Source organism: Varanus komodoensis, unplaced genomic scaffold, assembly GCF_004798865.1.
Source record: "Varanus komodoensis strain SLA01 unplaced genomic scaffold, ASM479886v1 scaffold2, whole genome shotgun sequence".
Taxonomy (NCBI): domain Eukaryota; kingdom Metazoa; phylum Chordata; class Lepidosauria; order Squamata; family Varanidae; genus Varanus; species Varanus komodoensis.
In genome coordinates this window covers 25,680,186-25,700,451 of record NW_025335568.1, presented here as the reverse complement: position 1 = coordinate 25,700,451, position 20,266 = coordinate 25,680,186, and the positions used below count along the sequence as shown (strand labels likewise).

General features: G+C 39.2%; 1 protein-coding gene across 1 annotated transcript in view; it reads left to right on the top strand.

The window, feature by feature from the left end:
• Positions 1–15,716: 15,716 nt before the first annotated feature.
• Positions 15,717–20,266, top strand: part of LOC123022822 (bifunctional heparan sulfate N-deacetylase/N-sulfotransferase 4) — a 113,614-nt gene continuing 109,064 nt past the window's right edge. Inside the window, exon 1 of the mRNA XM_044428884.1 lies at positions 15,717–16,697. Within this exon, the coding sequence (XP_044284819.1) occupies positions 15,717–16,697 (981 nt within the window). The remainder of the gene's footprint in view (positions 16,698–20,266) is intronic.

Here is a 20,266-nt window from a genome sequence, read left to right as displayed (position 1 = left end):
TGTAAAAGACTAGAAACGACACCACCACAAACCAATCTAAACATATGGAAATTTCCATACAGGTCACATCAAGCTAAGGTCCAGAATAGACTTTTTTGTGCCATGGTAAAGTATAAAGTGCTGGGAATTGTCAGTCTGTGAGGGTGCTGAGAATTTTTCTCTTCACAAAACTAGTCCACAACATTTTGCTGTCTGAAGTAGACTAGCAAATTGTGCCTCTCCCCACATTAAGTCAAGGTGCAGACTACTCAAAGCAAGGCAGGTTATATAGTTTAGGGAAGAGTTTGTGGGAATTTGACTGGAAACCCTGTGAATTTTATGGGGACATCATGTTTTGGTTAGGAATCCTATAAAGTTTCCCTCTCTTAGTTTTCATCTTTTAAAAAATGGGGCTTTTATTAGACATGGTTGCAGGTAGTCCCCAGGTTCTAAACGTCCATGTTACAGACCACCTGTACTTATGAACTTGCAAATCCAGAAGTCCCACCTCGTCCTTGCTGACTGCCGCTCACTGCACCAGGCCCATCCTCTGCAACAGCAGTTCCATCTCCATCATCATCCAGATAATGTTAGGCTTAATGTTAACCCAAGAAGTGTTACCCTTTAATAAACTCTTTACTATTATTTCTATCTTCCTATCTGTCTAAACTACTTTAAAAACTATGCTGTAATACCTACACACATACATCCAGCTTCTCTCCCTCTCTTCAGTACTCATGGTTACTTTATTATTACTGCATTAGTATCATTATTAAAATGTTGCATTGTGTTTAATATATTTTAGTGGATATAGTGTATAGTGCATATGTTTCTTAGGTGCTTAAAACGTTTTTTCTATACATATACATCCAAATGTATACAAATTGGACTTAAGGATGTTCTCAGGAATGGAACTTCTCCTTAACCCAGGGATGGTGTGGACCTCAAGTCCATAGATTTCAATGTGCCTGCTCCATTGGCTGCACTTAGAAGTCTTCGCATGTGCAATTGCAACCTTCCTTATTTATTTATTTAGGAGATTTCTATGCCGCCCCATTCGCCGAAGCCTTGGGGCGGCTCAATCACAACCATCACATGCATGTGCATGATATGTGAACTGGACTTGTAGAGACACTGACCAAAAGCATTCCCTTCCAGCGGCACACCAAGCGGATCCAAGTACACCTCATTCACATCTGCTCAAACCTGTCCCGGTATGTTGTACTGGAGGAGCCTATCTCTGGTGATCTGGAATTCATCATCAGTCTAATGGATTGAACCAGGGAAGTCGCTAGAGGTTGGCTTCATTGGGCAATGGTACACAGGGGAGACCCAAATTAATAGAACCTTTTCCTCTTCCACTTGCTCACCTGACACTGTGTCTGTTCCAGTCACCATTTCATCAGCTGTAGCTGGAATAGTGGAAAGTTTCTGACACTGTGCTGGAATATTATCTTTGTACTTGGAGGCAGCCAGGACTGATCTAGTAGAGTGGAAAATGTCTTGTTCAACCTGAAGGATATACTATAAACATGCTGTGTTTTTACGTGGTTCTGTGATCATAAAGAAATACTGTGGGCTGCTTGTGTAATGTAGCTAGAGAAATTACTTTGAAGTGCAAGGCAACAACTAAAGTCTGGTTTGTGCAGCCTACACAAATTAGGGTAGAAAAGGGAGATGGAAAACAAAGCATCAGCTCTTCAATGCCATGGAATGGTGTGGAGAACATTTGGCATCCTTTAATAGCACCCAGGAGTGTACTGGAAAATGCAGCAATCCAACACAATGTTGATGCACTGTGAATGACTATCATTCAAGAAGTTGAAAATCTAATAGGGTGTGGTGCACATGAACACTGACAGCAGGAGTATGCGGTAGCCAGAAACCTAACAATGCATGTCCCAAAGCACAAGGTAGTAGTGAGTGGGAAGCATCCTGACCTCCATTGGTAAGATATTGCTTGTCCTAGAGGGATAGTTTAGCCCTGTGGTTGAGTCTCAGCTCAGTCAGCTCTCTGCAGCAAGTATTGTTTCTTTAGTCCTTAAGGAAAAATAGTAACAACAGTGAGCTACTTTAAATAAATAAATGTGTATGTATTGAATTGCAGAGTTGAAGGAGACCATGTAGGCTATATAGTTCAACCCCTTGCTCAGTGGACAAAAGGGAAAGCTAGAGGATACCCAACAAATGGTGCCTGGCCTCTGTTTCAAGACACCAAGCAAGGGACAGGCCACCATAATGATTATGAACCATAACTGGTTCATAATCAAAGTGCTCTCATATAGCCATTGTGGAACCAAAACTTGCCCTCCTATAACTTATGCCTATTAGATCTAGTCTTACTTTCTGGGATAACACAGAAAAAGTCTTCACTCTCTATTATGGAAAAGTCCTTCAGTACTTGGGCTGTCCTTTCTCAGCTCTCAGCATATTAACATGGCACAGCTTTATCAAGGCAGCCTAAAATTGCATTAAACCTTTTTTTTTCTTTTTTCTTTTTTGGAGGGGACAGGATAGCAGCATCAGTTTTGTGTCATGTTGTACTTGCACCTGACCACAATTCCAAGACTACTTTAAATGAGCTGCTGCCAAGGGTGGGCACGGTTGGGCAACTGTCAAGCCCACTCACCCCCAAGAGGGACACACTGACAGCAGCCCCTGGAGTTGCTTCTCCTCCTGATCCTGCTTATTCATCTGCTTCTTGTTCTGGCCCAGCAAGCAAGTGGTAACAATCATGAGAAAGAAGAAGAGGAGCAATAGCAGCAGGTGCTCATGGTGGTGAAAAGGAGGAATCAGAGATGGAAGGAGGCCATTGAGGGTGTTCTCCCAAAAGACCCTCAAAGTCATGCAGGCAGCACTCACCCCAGATCCAATACCAGCACATTTGAATATTTTGGCCCAAATCCAACACTGTATTTGTTGCCGCTGAATTTAATTTTGTCAGTTTCAGCCCAGTTTTCCATGCTTGTTGTAGAGAAACAGGGAGAGAGCTCTTTGGGAGAGGCAATCAATACATTCCATATCAGAAATATTTGAAAGTATGCTGCTTCTGCTGAAGAACTCAGCCAACCACTTTGGTAAATAGTCAGCATTTCCTTAAGCAGAGCATCCCTCTTGTGACATAATCAAATAAATCAGCCTCTAGTATTAAATTAAGACCAAAACAAGAAGGCCTGGGATTTTGGAACAGTTTGTTAAAATACTGGTTGTTTTCGTAAAAGCAAAGGAATGCCTCAGACTCAAAATCCTTTGGGAATTCCATGGGACATCCTTTAACATGACACAGAGCCCTACAATGTGTGTGCATCTTTGAGAACATGGAGTTCCCATGTAGAGAAGCTTTGCTGTCTACATTTGCAGAAGGGACAAAGGGATACTTGTGTGACATTTGTATGTTCCACTAAAATGAAGAGGGAAGCTTTTGAAAGACTTTCAGTTGGCTACTCCATCCCACTGAATCAGTGTGTATAACGGCTTTTTCAGGTAAAGTGGGGGAAAACCCCACAAACTGAGAAATTACCTGGAAATAGGAGGATATTAAAAATCGTCTGTTTGCATGCATATTTGAGAGCACAGTGCAACAAGGGAGGGGGGAATCTGCAGATACTAAGGGATGGGCTAGGCATAAACCTAAATCTAAGAGCTGGAACATATGGCTGGTATCTAAGAACCATCTACATACACAAAGGAATTTCCGGGTCCCCTTCTATGCTATGGGACTGGTAACCACTGAAACTTAAAGTGAGTCCAGAAGCTAATGTGAAGATAAAAAAACTGCTTTCTGTGCTAAAGTATCTCATATACATCCACATATATTGCCAAATTCCTGTAAAGAATTTCTTTCCTGTTATATTCCCCTATATACATTATTCTGCCAGACCTACAGAACTAAAGGCTTGGGCTTCGCTGCCTGCAGACATGGTCATGCACTCATGCACGTGGGAAATGTGTATTTAAAAAAATGAACCTAAAATGCACATTTTGGAAATATGCAACATTTATGCTTTAGTTGATGGGGGAAGTACACATTCAAATGAACACTTAAAAAAAGGTACACCATATGTGTACTTTTCCTAGTTGAACACCCACAATTCTTTTAAAAAGCTTGCATTTAAATACAAAAAACAATACAAGCTCTGAGGTGAGGCTCTGAAAAAGTCTGCAAGACTGAGCTTTGCTCATTCTCCCATCCCTAAGGTTAAATTAGGGGTGATCCAGGGGTACATTTAACATACCTGTCAGCTTTTGGTGAGACAGGATCTGTGTTGTGAGAAACTACTGCAACAAATGCCAGGCAATCTCGTAGCACTGCAAAGGCTTTTTAATACAGAATAGGTTTGCATGGAGTGGAGTCATCACAAAGCAATGGAATAAAAGGAGCACTCCTCCAGAATTAAGTAGAATGTATGCTTTACTATGTATATTATAAATATAGTGTTCATCATGTTAAATGCAATTTGAAGCTGTATTAAAATGCCACTACTGTTTGAATTAACACTCAAGTTTCTCTGTACAGTGGGGCTTTATCTTCCTACCTAAGCTAAGTTACTCTACAGCTGTTAAGCACCAGCCAAATTAATTAACCTGGACATACATTATTTCTTGATATTTCTAGATATTCTGTCCCAGCAGTGATAAGAAATCATACTGTATCAGCAGGGTTATGAATTTTTGTAGAGGAAAATAAACAAGACGTAATTCCATTCTCAGAAGGTTTTCTGTTCTTCTGAGAACTCCCCAAGCAATGTCTTCATTGTGGATGTAAATACAGGAATATGCTTGACAGTGATAATCAATTAATGACATTTGAGACCCCTTAGACCCAAGACAGAAAGGAAAGCCTAGTGCTAGCAGGCGCAAGTCACAGACACCTGCACACACCTCATGAAGGCAAGGGGCCAGGGGTTGTGCTGCTAGCCCCCTCTCTGAGGTTGCCCTCAGCACCTGCATCTTAGCCATGGCTTCCCCCCTAGAGACATCCACACCCATCACGTGGCTCCTGGCGACAGTCTAGCCATGCAACTCGAGGAGTGGATTTGGGGCATGCTGTGCATTCTGAGGGTGGGGGCAAGAGAACAGCCCTGCCCCCTTTGGACATGTGAGCAGCCTCAGCTGAGTGCACATGTCCAGCACGGACCTCAAAATAAGTATTTGTATGCCCAGTTCAACTCTTCTGAAATGCCTGGATAGAATAAAACTGCAAAAGCCATCATGATAAGGAAATAAAACCAGCATGGGAGGTGCCACTTCGCTGCACACAGAAGGTGGTACAGTCTGCTGCACATCTCTTACTTTAAAGGTACCGGCACCAGGAACAGTGCCATTTCCCATTTCTTAAATACATGAAATCTTCCAAAGTTGTGTCAAATACTTTTAATTTTGAAGACATTACAAAAGTATGCATACCTTCATTTGCAGAAGTGAATGCAAGGTTAGTACCTTCTCCCAAACCAGTAGGCTTCATGATATGAAAACGAATCTATTACTGTCGCATTTTTGATAAAACATCTGGCTTCCTCTAGTGCAGGGTGTTCTGGGTCCAACTCCCCACACATTCATGAAGCTCATGGGGAGACTTTGAGCCAATCACTCCCTAACCTACCTCACAGGATTGTTGTTGTGAGGATAAAATGGAGCTATGAAAACTGCCTTGGGTTCCTCACCAAAGAAAAAGGTGGGATATAAATCAATGAAATAATAATAATGATAATAATAGAAGATTGTACTGGTTTCTACTTTTGCATTGATCCTAATATAGTCTATTGGCTTATATATCTGCCACAGCTTTTCTTTCACTCATGACCAAGAGCCAGCAAGGACCCCACTGGTAGAAGGGAGAAGGAAATTTTCAGTGATTTCTTCTTCATTAGAGCAGCCCCTCCATGCACACATAGGACACACTGTTCCAGGGGGAAGAGATCTTTGGGACATACAGGAAACTTCAGGGGAATGGTACTAACCCTATTCAGGTATTGGAAGTAGAACCAGCAATTTCATAAATTCTCTGAAAATTGTTTCAGACTTATTTTGGCCCATTCATACTTTCATTTTCTTTCTGTTCTTTAACTCATTGGAACAGGAGAAGTGCACATTTTCAATGAAAACAGTGTACGTTTTTGTGTTAATTTTTCAGGATTGTGCCCTTTCTTCTCACATTGACTAAAAAGACTAAAAAGAAAAAAATATTTTTTTAAAAAAATGTGTATTTTTTAAAAATTAATGCAAATTAAAGTTTGCAAGTTTCTTTTTTAAGCATATTTTTGCAATGCAACCACAAGTTGGAAATTTCTTGAAAAGGGGGCACATTTGTGCTTAGGATCATGAATGGAATATGTTCACATAATTTGCAAACAGAACACATCCCTAAATTCAAGCATTAGAAAATGGAAAACATGGATAGATCACAAGATATACATGATGGCCTCTCACCCATGACCTTCCTGTGGTGATGGAGAATGTCTTAAGAGAGGCTCTATTCAGAAAAGTGACTGGAGTTGGTGCAAAAACATATATTCTTTCCCCTCTCAAAGAGATTTTGCCTTCCTGGAAATGTGGATTGGGTTTCTACTCTACAATCAGGAGGATAAATAAACAATGATCCTGGGATTTGTCACAACTGGGAACAGAACCTAGCACAATCCAGATGACATCTTGTCTAATTCTAGTTAAAAATAAATCATTCCATCATATTTATTTCATTGTATTCAAGCATCCATTCCAAGATAGAAGCCCCCACTTGCTTTACCATTTGAAATGCAAGAGACCTGAATTGTTTGGAGAACTTTGGAAAAACTTTCCGGTATAAAGGGAAATACAGGCTCCTTGCTACCATTAAATGTTTAGCAGATTGATATTCATACAGCCTGGCCCCATCCATTTTACAGACCACTGCAGGATTAGACATAGATGGCATGTAATGTTTGTTTGTTCGTTCATTACATTTGTATACTGTCCCATAGTCTGGAGGGCTCTCTGGATGGTTTACAAAAAAATAAAATAAAATCAACAATACATCAATAAAACAAATAAAAATACCGTAAGAAATAATTATAACAGTGTAAAAATCTGGCAGTTAATAGCAAAAGAAGATAGAAACAAGGCATGGAGCAAATCAGAAATAAAAGCAATGTTAAAAACCAATTTAGCTACAGTTGTCATGTGTAAGGTTCTAGTGAAGTGAAAAAGTGGAAGACAATTGAGTTCATGCACTGATTCATCTAGGTTAATTTAAACCTTATCAATGAGTTATGACTTGCTACATGCTAGATATTAAAATTGCAACACAGGAGTAAGTTGCAGCTCCTAACGAGGGTTCTTGAAGATAAGTCCCCTCACCTTGCTTTTTTTCCCTTACGCCATTGCAAATTAAAATATTGGAAAGCTGTATGGATGTGTCAATAATGGTGCGATAGCTTACTGTTCCTCTTTCAAATGCTGATTTCACAATCACTTAGGCTGAGGAAAAGCCACTGTTGGATGACTTTAAATGAGATCTGACTACAAATCCTGATGGCTATGGGCTACCTCCGTATCAGGGCAGTATCCCAGTGTATGCCAGTTGCTGGAAAACACGGGTGCACATAGCCTGCTTATGAGTTCCTGTTGGCTGCTGCTTGGCCACTTTCTGACAGAACACTGGATGAGATGGACCCTTCATCTCATCCAGCACAGCTCTTTGCCCTGCAGATGCTCTCACACTTCAAATCTCATTAGCTTGACCTGTGGCTATGCTAGCTGAGGGTGATATTGGAGTGGGATTCCAAGAACATCTGTTCTCCATCTCTGCACATATATACTCATAACTCTTCAACATCATACTTATGTTGATGTACATATCTTCCATATTATAAATCTATTACAGTGTCAAAACTGTATTAGGACATCATTCTTCTAGGTACTGATGACATGGTCTAAAACTGTGCAGGGATTCTACATTTCTAGTGGATCTTCATGCAGCCTCCAATTCTCTTTTTTGTCTTCCACAATATGGGGAAAAAATAGAATTTCTGCTATGTGCAAAAAGGTTTCCCCACTTTCCTAGACTATAGTATGAGTAATGTTTTTGCTAACATAGAGCTCTTAGTGTATAGTGGACTTACTTCCTACACACAAAACAGCTGGGCTAGCATGTGTGCATATTGCAATTGCAGTGCAGTTCTTGAAAGTACAAATTGCACATGAACCCTCTTTCATGTGCTAGCTCCTTGCATGGGCCTGGCATATTCCAGGAGCTAGCACATGAAAAAGGCTTTGCATTATCTCACAACAATGGTATTTGGTATATAGCAGATAAACATGTAGTATAGTTAATTGTTTTCTGCCACTGTGTTGTTGTCTACTGTATTACTCAAGCACAGGAAAAGGATGGACCCTTCTCTTTGAAAAGTGAAGAATTTTGGAGTAGGAAACAAATGGAATGCGTCTATCATGTATATAATACTTGACGCCGCTTTCCTTTTTGTCTACCATACTGTTCAGTCACCAGCTGTGTGCCGTAAAACCCAAAGATCATGGGTCCAAATTAATGCTGCTGTTTGAGACTTGCTTTGCCTGCCCTCCTTTATTTTTAACACAGCAGCCTTAATGTTGCATTAATGCAGGCCTCTTGGCTGAGAGCGGAAAGCAAATCATACCTCAGAAACTTGATTGTGTTGTTGGCAGCAGTACAAAACAGCAGTAAATGTAATATATATGGACTTCACCAAAGCATTTGATAGTGTCTCGCAAAAAGTTACTTGCAAAATTCAATTAAATCAAATTGGCTCAGAGCAATGACTTGACACATGGTCCAAAAATGTAGCCAAAAACCATTTTGAAATCCCAATGATATATTTTAAAGTATTGAATTGTAATACCTAGGGAATTACATAGGTGCTGGCCCAAGTTTTGTTGAGTTATTCAGTTTGTACCTTTATTACTTATGAGTAGAAATGTGGTTCAGAACAGAATCATTAGATTTTCAGGTTTTAGAAAACATGAGCGAAGACATTAAATGGATTCATATATACTCAGTCCCAAGATTCCATTTAATGCCCTTGCCGGTGTTTTAAAACCCAAATGTATGTGTGAGGTGTTTGCGCATCCATGCGCACATGAGAGAGATGGAGAATTATGAAAGAATTGTGCTGTGCCCAGACGCCGCTCACCAGCCACTGATCTCTTTTGCCCTCCACCCATCCAGTTTTCCTGGCACAAACCCAAACATTTGAAAAGTGCAGTCTCGAGACATTTTCATGCAATGAAACCTTTCAAGGCAATTCAGTACCTTAGAGTACAATCTTATGCATCCCTGGCTGAGAGGGAAACCCTATGGAACTTGGAGTGACTTTCTTACTGCTGGGATGGCTTCTGATTTCATGTTTTTTCATAGGAAACATGTCCACACACAGAGTAATTGTGAAGGGGAAAGAAGCCAACTAAAGTCCCTCAGTTCAGCACAGTCTCTGGAAAGGGGATGCCCATGCACCTGATATTCATACCTAGGAACCCCAACTAGGAAGCATTCCTGCTCTGGCACACAGCCAAAGCACATACTGATGTGGGTGCATAGGGTGCTTCTCAAACTATTGCAACAATCACTTAACCCCAAAGCACGGATGAATGCATGGGCTTGCACTTCAGGGTTCAGTCCCTCTGTGCCCTCTACACAGCAGTCTTGTCAGAACAAGGCTTAAGTGTGAAGCACTCTTGTCAGAACAAGGCTTAAGTGTGCCTGATGTATAACTTATCCTTTGAGGAATTTTTGGAAAACCAAAAAGACTTGCATTTTTTAAAAAAGCTGTTTTTGTTTCTGTTGTTGTTGATTTATTTTTAAAAATAAAAATGAGAATAGCAAAATCTCTTACAGATGTTTCTCACATTTCTCTGTCTTCAAAACAATGGACTGGCTTGTAGTTTTCTATTGTGTAAACTCAGAACTGTATGATCCATTTGTCTTATGGATTAAAAACCTTCATCATATGGCAAAGGTGTGATGTAAGTTTATACAGTATTCAGCTAATCAAATGGGGAAAGCATTACTGAGATACAATATCAATGACAGCACCACGGCTGTTACAAGGAGAATTTGCTCATTCAAGCAAAGAGTCATAGAGTCGGATGGTACCTTGGGCCTCATCTAGTCCAACCACCTGTTCAATGCAGAACACATGATGAGGGGTGTTGATTGTGTGGTGTGTGGGGCTTGATTCCCAGGGAGCACTGCACAGGAACTCAGAATCATGGCTGTCAAAGAAGGCCAGAATCCTGGAAGTGACCCCAGGGAATCTAATGGATTCCCAGCTCCAAAATGGACTCCCTTGATACAGGTGCTTATCATGACAATTCCCATCACAAGTACTGTCCAAAGATAAAGGCTACGGAGTTGATCCATAGGATCAGCTTTCATCTGCAGGAGGAAGAGGTATTTCATAAATCTAATGGGTCTTAATTGTCTTTTGTAGACCAAAGCATCCCCACGTACTTTGCATGGCAATGGAGATCAATACACTGTTTCCTAGAAAATTTATTTTCTCTCCATTCCTCAGAGAGCAGATATGATGTCACAGTCTGGGGACCCAAAGGATCCAGGTTTTAATCCCCACTCCACCATGAAGCTCACTGGGTGAATTTGAACTAGTCACTCCCTCTCAAACTAATCTACCTCACAGGATTCTTATCACAAGGATCAAATGGAAATTTGTAAGCCACTTGGGTTCCTCACAAGAGAAAAAAGTCAGTGTGTTAGTGGTAGTAGTAGCAATAATACTCTGAGGATTACAATCAAGCTCAGGGAGAAGAGGGAAGCCTGAGGGGGCAAGCTATGATGTCAGTACCATTGCTAATACAGCTGTGCTGGTGCTGTATCCCCACAAGCCTCAGCTCCTCTGTACGACTGCTCAAGGGTCTCCTTACAGCTCTCCACCATCGTGTCCAGTTGCTGCAACTTTTACGGTCGGCCTCCCTTGTCCAGCTAGATCCTCATCACCTGTATCATGGCTGCTGCTTGGGGCCAAGCTCATGCCAGTTTGGGAGAATGGAGTAGACAGCACCTCCAAATGCACCACCATTCATCAATGGGAAAACTGAGACACATATGTAAGTTATTGGTCTCCATGTGGCGCAACCCTCTGCAAGGTATATAGTGGACAGCATACTGACTGTCAAATGTCTCTGCATTTGACTTGATCCATTGATTATCTCTGTCTAACAGTCAATCTTTGGTGAGAGTAGCTGATCTCCAACAAATCCTTTCCAAATATTTTATCCTTTCCTGCAAAGTTAAAATATTGTGGTTGCACTACTGTGTCCTCCTGGCCACCTTCTTTACAAAGTTAGTCTTACACTACAGGGAAGTGATGGTCAATTTATTTATTTGTCCATTGCACAGCACGCTCCTGCTTGTAGGACCCTTGGAAGTGTAGGGAGAGGAAAGGATGGGACTATTCCACTGATACCATAAGTTTGTTTTTTGTCAAGTAGCTCTTGCAGGAATAGCATCTCAACTGTTCTCCTCTTTGCAAATCTCCATTAAATCTGAGAAGTAAATGAACAGTGGTTACTTTGCATTTGGCTCTTGAGACATCATGAAAGTTTTAAGAAGCAGAGGAAGTTTATAAATAGAGTCATGATCACACAGCTTACTGAAAATGGCTAAAGCAATTTCTTCATCTTACAAGTGAAAGAATAACTGCCCCTACTATGGAGGAGAACTTGACCAGAGATTTAGGCTTTCATACCTACATTATGTTTCATTGCTAAAGTGAAGAGAACTTCTTTTTGCCAACATAGTTGCAGGAACAGCTTGTCATTTGGTCTGCTGTTCTTCAAAGATATTTCACCCAATGTTTGCAGCTTCACCTTCATTCCATGTTAACATGAATCCTAGCATTGGTTGAATTGAGGGTCATTTTGTTACCCCAGACAAAAGCACCTACAGAAAATTTGCATTTGAAAGGACAAGTTCTGGCTGAATGTTTCCCCTGAGAAGGCTTTAATCAACATAAAAGTAGCTTTCAGATTTCAGAAACCATGGGTAATGTAATGTTTCAGCTTCAATGAGGCTATGAATAACATCAAAATCTACAAAACCTATTGACCTTCATTCATCATAACTATGGTTTGGCATGCAAACTTTAAACAAGCATAAAAAGTTTTCCTTCAATGGAATTTAATTATGTTTGCTGGAAGTTTTAGACTCTTAATTAAATCATACTCTTGGTTTTTCAGATGATCTGTATTTAACCTCCTTTTATTCCTCTGTTTTTGGCCCACAAATTATTCTCATCAGGTTCAAAAGGCCTGTTATAGGAAGACAAATTTATAGGAAGAAAATCACAAAAGTTAGGAGATTTGGGAGGCCTTTTTTGTCTTGAACTATTTTGACCCTGTCTAAGAAGATCTACTTATGTGTAAATCACACAACAAAATATGAGACCAGGGGAACTTCAGAGTCCCCAAAATGTGGAATGAAGCAAGAGCTTAGGTAGCCTGAATTCAAAGAAGACGCAACACTGTAGAGATGAAACTGACAAAATAATACCACAACTTTCTCGTCAATTTCACTCTATGACAAAGGAAAGGATTTCTGACAACTTGATTCAGTTTCACTATCACTCTTTATAGTAGGAGCAAACAATGCACAATTAGTACTGAATTTCCCAGTATAAGTAGCTGAGGTAGCCAAACTGTTATGAAAGCAGCAGCAAAGGAAGCTATTATGGGACTGCAGGTGGTATGTATACACATAAATTGTTCAAAAAGTGTAAGATCTTCTATATTCTATATAATATATTCATAGTTCCAAAGAATATGTGTAAGTCACTTGTTGCCATAGATTTCAATGTAATTGTGCTATTCCTTCATTGAATTTTGAAGTTAGAAAGCACTAATACAATTCTGACTCATTTAAATGCCATTTATTTTAATGAGGCATATTTTAAGTATATAATATCAAATGGTCTTAACTGTGTTTAAACTTTTATGTCATAAATTACTTCAGAACAAGGATGAAACCTGGAGATGCAGGTTTTCCTTTCATCTTTCTTGAATTAAAAAATGAAGGAGAAAGCACCTAGAAAACTTGTATCCATCTAATGATTTCTTCTTCATGGAGATTTTGTATATTATCAATAATTTAATCCACAAAACAGTTTTTTTTCTTTTTATTGCCATAGCTTAGTATTCTAGTTAAAGAAACCCAAAGTGAAAGAAAGAGTTAGAACAAAGTAAGAAAGAAATTGACAGACTTCTAATTTCATAGCCTTCGCCTTTTCTATGCATCCAGAGTAAGAAATAATATGTTATAATGATTGCAGCAGCTTATTTATAATAACTTGTGTTCTCATAGGTGCTTTACTGATTGCTCAGACTGTTGTGTCCTCTTGGCTTGATTATACATCCATTTGTATGGTAAGCTGTCCTGATGGAGAAACAGGTGATAGATTGTATGATGCCAATTCTTGCCAGGGAACAATGGGAATATATTGCCCTCTAGTGTTAAAAAAATTATCTCTGCTATGATAACCAGTGGAACTTCATCTAAAGGTTCTGTTGTTGTTGCTTCTCTCATGGTAGTAAATTGCAGAGGGTGAATGCTACTTTCTGGAAGGAAGACTATTTGATTTATTTACAGGCAATACATTTTCCTAATAAGATTGTAAACCCCAGAACATATGTGCGATTTGATAAAATTCAAGAATTAATTTGCAGTTATTTATCAGTATCATCAGAGCTTCAAAACTTTATGGTGAATTGCACATGATCTAAGTTTATCTCTTGATGTAACCTTAACTGGAGCCTAATCAATTTGCTGAAAGCATCAGAAATGATAAGGCTCAGGGAACAGTCTATAAACTGTATAGAATACTTATAATTTATGAATTGAGCTATTCATCAGTTAGTTGCAGCAAAACTGGTAGGAGCAGTGATAATAAAGAAAATGAGAATATGAGTTTATTATGATGTTTTAATAAGGTGTTGTTATTGAGGAAATTTTCCAGGGATAAATTATTGGCATTTATTACCACAATGTGTTCAGAACTTAAGAGTGTACAGAATTTAATTGGTTGGATTGGTAATACTATTTTAATGGATCTGTTGTAATCAACCTGTTTTTATACATTATTTAATTATTATTTTAATGTATGGTTTTACTTATGTTTTTGCTTTTCCTGTTGTTGTCTTACCCTTCCCTTGCCCCACTGCAATTTTATTTTAAACTATAATTTATTATTGCTAGCCAGCTTGTGTGCTGTTTTTAATAGGAAGGCATATATATATACTGCATATTATACCATATAAAAGAGAAAACATCACTAATCATGCTTTTCCATGCTTACTAAAATATCATGTTTAAACATAATAATGAGTTTTAAACATTAGCAGTACCTCATTTGTGTTTAGATAGTAGAAAGACACTTCAGTAGAGTTCTTAAACTTCTTGGGTTGGTCAATAATTGGTCTATTGAGAGAATGGCATGAATGAACTGCCTTGTGGGTATGAGTGGACCCTAAATAGTCATTTCCTGGTTTAAGGTGTAATCCTATGCATGTTGGACAGAAATAAGTTCCTACGGATTCCAGCCCTCTCCAGGTATCATGGCTGGCTGGGGAATTCCAGGAACTATAGAACTTTTTTCTATCTAAACACACATAAAATTACATCCCTAGTTATTTCGTTTGTGTAGCATGCCAGTAAAAGGCTTTACATTTATCTGTGCCAAAAGCAAGTCCCTTCTCTCTCTCCTTACTCATATGCATTGAATGAGCATCATTCCTTCCACTCAGGAATTTGGAGGACTAAGCTGTAATCAGGGTGAGAATACTTTTTATTTTTCTGATTGCCCAGACAAATGTTATACCAGAAGTGGAAATGCTTTTCCACAGCTAGATATAGGTCTAGTTCCTAACTGCTTGCTTGACCTGAAAACTTCTTCCAAACCCTGTTGTGATAGGAATCATAGGAAAATGATAGGAATGTGTCATTTTGAAAAGAACCACAGAAACACCCCAAATTACCTTTGTCAAAAATATGGGTAGAATTGACCTTGATCAAAAATAATTTATTTGCCCTTAATTTTGCTGTCCTTACAAACAGCTTTTACAATCAAAAGGAAAGTGTCTTAACATTAATTGCACATACAACATGATGTGTGTAAGCTTGAATTAATATAACAAGCATGTTGGAAAAAACCCCATAATCCAGATGTATTTTTTCACACATACTATACCAGGAAGGCATCCCACCTTCCTTTTCTAAAGTAGATATTTGGCTACAGGTGCTATAGAAATGAAATAAATAAATAAATGATTGATCGATCGATTGATCGATCAATTCTCATGTAAAGATTTCTTTCTTTTTTCTTCTTTCTTTTCTTTCTTTTTTTTTTTTTTGGAAGAAGCGACTAGCTTATTTAATTAACACATTTTAATTGCTATATGGATTTTCTTAACCTACTCTAATTTCTCACTTTGTTGCAGATAATGTTAAGTGTCTCCTCCATTGATTATTGGCGACTGGTGCATTCAGAGAAGTCTGCTTCTGACATAGATTTCCAGCTCTTTGGACTGCCAGCTCTCAGAGTTTCATAGCTTCGTTCACCCCTTATAAATGCATTGCAATGGTCACATGAATGCCTAGAGAGTGGTACTGAGACTGTCCCTTGGTCCATTTATAATAGCACTTTAGAAGGAAGAAGCCAACATTTTGGTGCAACTGTTTTTAAATACATCCATCCATACATTGAAGACTTAAGAAAATGAATCTGATTCTGAAACTTCGTAGAAGTTTCCGCACACTTGTTATTCTCTTAGCCACGTTCTGTTTGGTGAGCATAGTCATTTCTGCTTATTACTTGTATACAGGTCACAAGCAAGATCTAGCCCTCATTGATACCACAGGAGGGGTAGAGTGTGAAGACCTTAAGCTTTTACCATACAGATCCATGGAATTTAAAATGGGGAATCCAATAGATCCATCTAGGACTGAGCCTACCGTCCTGCTGTTTGTTGAAAGCCAGTATTCTCAGCTTGGCCAAGATATCATAGCCATTCTGGAGTCAAGTCGATTTCAGCATCAGATGGTGATTGCATCTGGGAAAGGAGATATTCCTCCACTGGCAGATAATGGAAAAGGAAAATACATCCTTGTAATATTTGAAAATATTTTGAAGTACACATCCATGGATTCATGGAACAGAGAACTCCTAGAAAAATACTGTATGGAATACAGTGTTAGCATAATTGGTTTTCATAAAGCCAATGAGAACAGCATGTCAAGCACTAAACTCAAAGGATTTCCATTGCATCTTTACAATAACGTAGCTCTGCAAGATTGTTTAGTAAACCCCCAGTCTCCTCTGCTGCACATAACCAAAGCCCCAAGGGTTGAGAAAGGCCCATTACCTGGTGAAGACTGGACTGTTTTCCAATTTAATCACTCAACTTACCAACCAGTGCTTTTAACAGAATTTCAGGCTTCCAAAGTGTTCCCAGCATCACTGCCTAAGGTTTCTCTTTATGCTACAGTGATTCAGGACCTGGGACTTCATGACGGGATTCAGAAAGTCCTTTTTGGAAACAACTTGAACTTCTGGCTCCACAAACTTATTTTTATAGATGCCATCTCCTTCCTGACAGGGAAGAGGCTTACATTGTCCTTGGATAGATACATTCTTGTTGACATTGATGACATCTTCGTGGGGAAGGAAGGGACAAGGATGAATGTGAATGATGTGAAGGTAAGATAAGAATTAACAGTGAGATCTCCTGTATGTTATATATTTCTGGTGTGTAAGTCATCAGACATGTAGAAGCACCTTTAAAATTCTGTCATCCTCCATTTTGTAAACATATATAGGTCCTTAAAGGAAGGGGCTAGATTTAGATTTTTTAAAGGTTTGTCCCATTAAAAATGTAACATTACCCATCCTTTCTCCAAAGGTCTTGGTACATTATACGACAGCTTTGTGAAGTAGGTTAGGCTGAAAGATTCTGATTACTCCAAAGTCACCCATTGAGCTATATGGCTAAGCAGAAATTCAGGTCTGACCCTGTCCACTCTACCAAACTGGATCCATAGTCTTAGGGTTCAGTTCAGATTCAAGATACGTATCTTGATTTATATGCAATGAGACAGAGGGTCTGCCTTTCTAATTTAGGGAAGGCAAGTTGATAAAGCAATCAGTTAGAGCTGCTGGCTGACCCAACAGAACCAATTGAACCCAATGAACTCCGGGCACAACAGATACTAATATGGCAATGGAACACCTGGAGCACAGTCAAGTAGTATTACAGCCACCTCTCCTAATTGGGTACCCTGTAGAAGTGTTGGACTACAACTCCCATAATCCACCTACCATGATGGCTAGGGGATAATGGGAGCCATGATCTAATAGAGCTGGAAGGCACAAGGTTAAGGAAAGCAGTAAAAGCTATTGCTTCCTGCTAGGAACTAATAGTTAAGATTGAAGGGACTGTTTTTGGATGGTGTCCTGAGGAATTTTTAGACAATGGTCTGGACAAGCCTTATCGACAACCTGAAGATTAAAAATAAATTAGCAGTACCAGCAGTATACTAATTAAATTCTCCTCAGGAATTATCAAAATATCAAATGAATTACCATTATGGGAACAAATACCACAGTTATTTTTCTAAATCAGACTGAAAAACATTGTCTTTATAGGTCATATTCACCTTATAAATGCTGAAATTATTCTCTAATATATTCACATATACTTAAAATTATTTATTTATTTATTTTTATATCATACACATGCACACGCACATGTGCACACATGCACACCCACTTTCAATCTGACTTATACCATGTTTATCATTCATGTTTTATTTTGTGCATACCAGGCTGGACAACAGATGGAACATAAGTTTCAAATTCCAGTTGTTTCTTCATGAATCCAACACAGACCTCCCATAAGATTCCATATTAAAGTTAGTGAAAGGACTTGAAGGCCGTAGCCTTGCTGCGTGTTGTTCAACTGGAACAATTTTTTTTTTAATGCACTGTTTGCTGTCTGCTGTGTAATGATATGCAAAGCTCGCCTGCATTGTTCCTACAGTGTTTTTCACCTTTACAGCCCATGATCTTAGCTATCAATATTCTGAAATATCCTCACTTATAGTAACCTCAGGTGTAACTAGGATGTTCATCCTTTGTTTTCACTGGACATGCATTTAGTTGTGTATTCAGCATTCTTAACCCTTGCCCCACCAGCTTTGTGCTTTCCGATTTTTTCCCAGATGATAAGTGAATCAAATAGAATCATACAGAACTAGGGCATCTATAGTACTTATTCTCCTGCATACACCTGCCCACTGATTAAGATCTTCCATGCTTAGGGATATCTTTGTGGGAACAGCTAACTTATAGAATTCTCTCTTCCTAGACTTATTTGCCAGACACTGTCTTTTATGTCTTTGAAATACCAAGTCCATCCTTCCTTTTCATGCTCTTCATGACTCAAACGGTTTACTGATACTTGTTATCTGTTGCCTGCAGTTTTATACTTGAATTTTTAATATGTGATGTATTGTAATTCAGCATTGATTCTCTAATCTGCTTTAAGACTGTTCTCAGAAAAGGATAAGCTAGGCAGCCCTCCACACACACACATCATGTTAGAAGATGTGTTCAGGATAATTGCATACTACTCTACTAAACTACAGTATCTTGAATGCAAATCAAACTTGCTGGAGTACTACAGCACCCTTAGTAATCTTGATTCATGCTTCTCATTTGCATCATCATAGCACTTGCAGGCTTGCAATCTATGTTTATTTGAAAGAAAAGTCCCATTTATTTCAGTGGGATTTCAGTACAAGGAATAGTTTGGGGTTTGCAGTTTATCATCCAGTCTGGCAAACTTACACTCCACATCAGAATGCCAAAAAATAGGGCCAAGCTAGATATGATAGGACAGCCACCCAGCTACCCATATGTCCGACCTATATGCTTATTAATCTAGAATTGGGTCATTGCAAAAGGTGCACCCAAGCCTTGTCAGGTAGGATACAATCCCCAGCATCCATTGCTACCAACATGAGAGAGGAGCAATGATCTAGGAACTGACCTCCGAGACCATTTTTGGAGTGCCTGAATGTCTACTTCTTGCATACACCAGGAAGGAGCCTTCCAAGGCAGCTTTTAGCTTGTTCCTATGATACCTCCTCCCTGCTGCTGGACAAGCAGGACTGAGCTGGATGGCTTTGTCCTACATGCCAAGGACACTGTATTATTGTATCTGCTGCTGCATAAGTTGCCAGTGAAGTTTCTCTAAAAAATGAGAAATGACATGAACAGAGCTAAATAAGTGTCCAGATATGCTGTTTGCAATCTTTCCCTCTCTTATGCTTTTGCATACAGTGATTCTTGATTTTAGAATTTCTCCAATGCAAGGAATATCGAGGTCATTGACTGATTCCAAAGGCAATTTTTCAACATTGGGAGTTCTTTATAAATTGCTGAAACATAGAACATAGAAGCAGAGTAAGTCAGAAGAGGCCTCCTGGGCCATCTAGTCTGACCCCTGGCTCCAGCTGGCTCCAGCCATGACAAACCTTCCATGCCTAACATGAATAAATAGTGTATGTGGAAATTTTATGCTTGCTCCAAAAAATAATTAGTGAATTGTCACTGAATTTTAGGTGAGTAATGTGCATAGTCTAGACACAGTAACGTAAGGTATGTATGCTTTTCATGAAGCTCCTTAAATGCCCAATTGCATTTGGTAAAGTTTATCTTAAGGCAATTACTTGGTTCAGAACTATTTATTGATAAACTTGGCAGGATAGACCTGGTTGGACTTCCGGCCTCAGCAGAAATGTGATTTCCCATGAAATAAGTGCCCAAGTGAACCTAGAGGGTTATACTAGTTGCCCACCCCCCGCCCCAAAGGGCAGGTAAAATTTCAAACTTCATTTGGAGGTCAAATGTAGAAAATACTGCTGGGACTATGTTCCTGCAGGAGCTGAGTTTAAATCCTTCCTCCGAGGAAGGTAGCGTAGAAGATTTTCTTTATTGCCATGTTCCCATCACAAAAACCCTGTGAGGTAGGTTAGGATAAGGATCAGGAAGCATCATGACTGACTGGGGATTTTACCATAGGTCTCTCTGTTTCTGGTCCAACACCTTCACCACTATACCAACTTGTCTCTGTTTAATGCCATGACTTCTGGACTGCTTATTAACAGTAATCATACTGACTGACAGTAGGAATCAATGTTGTTCCGTACACCTATGGAAGCCATTTTGGAGAAAAAACATTGAAAGAACAGAAACAGAAAGCATTG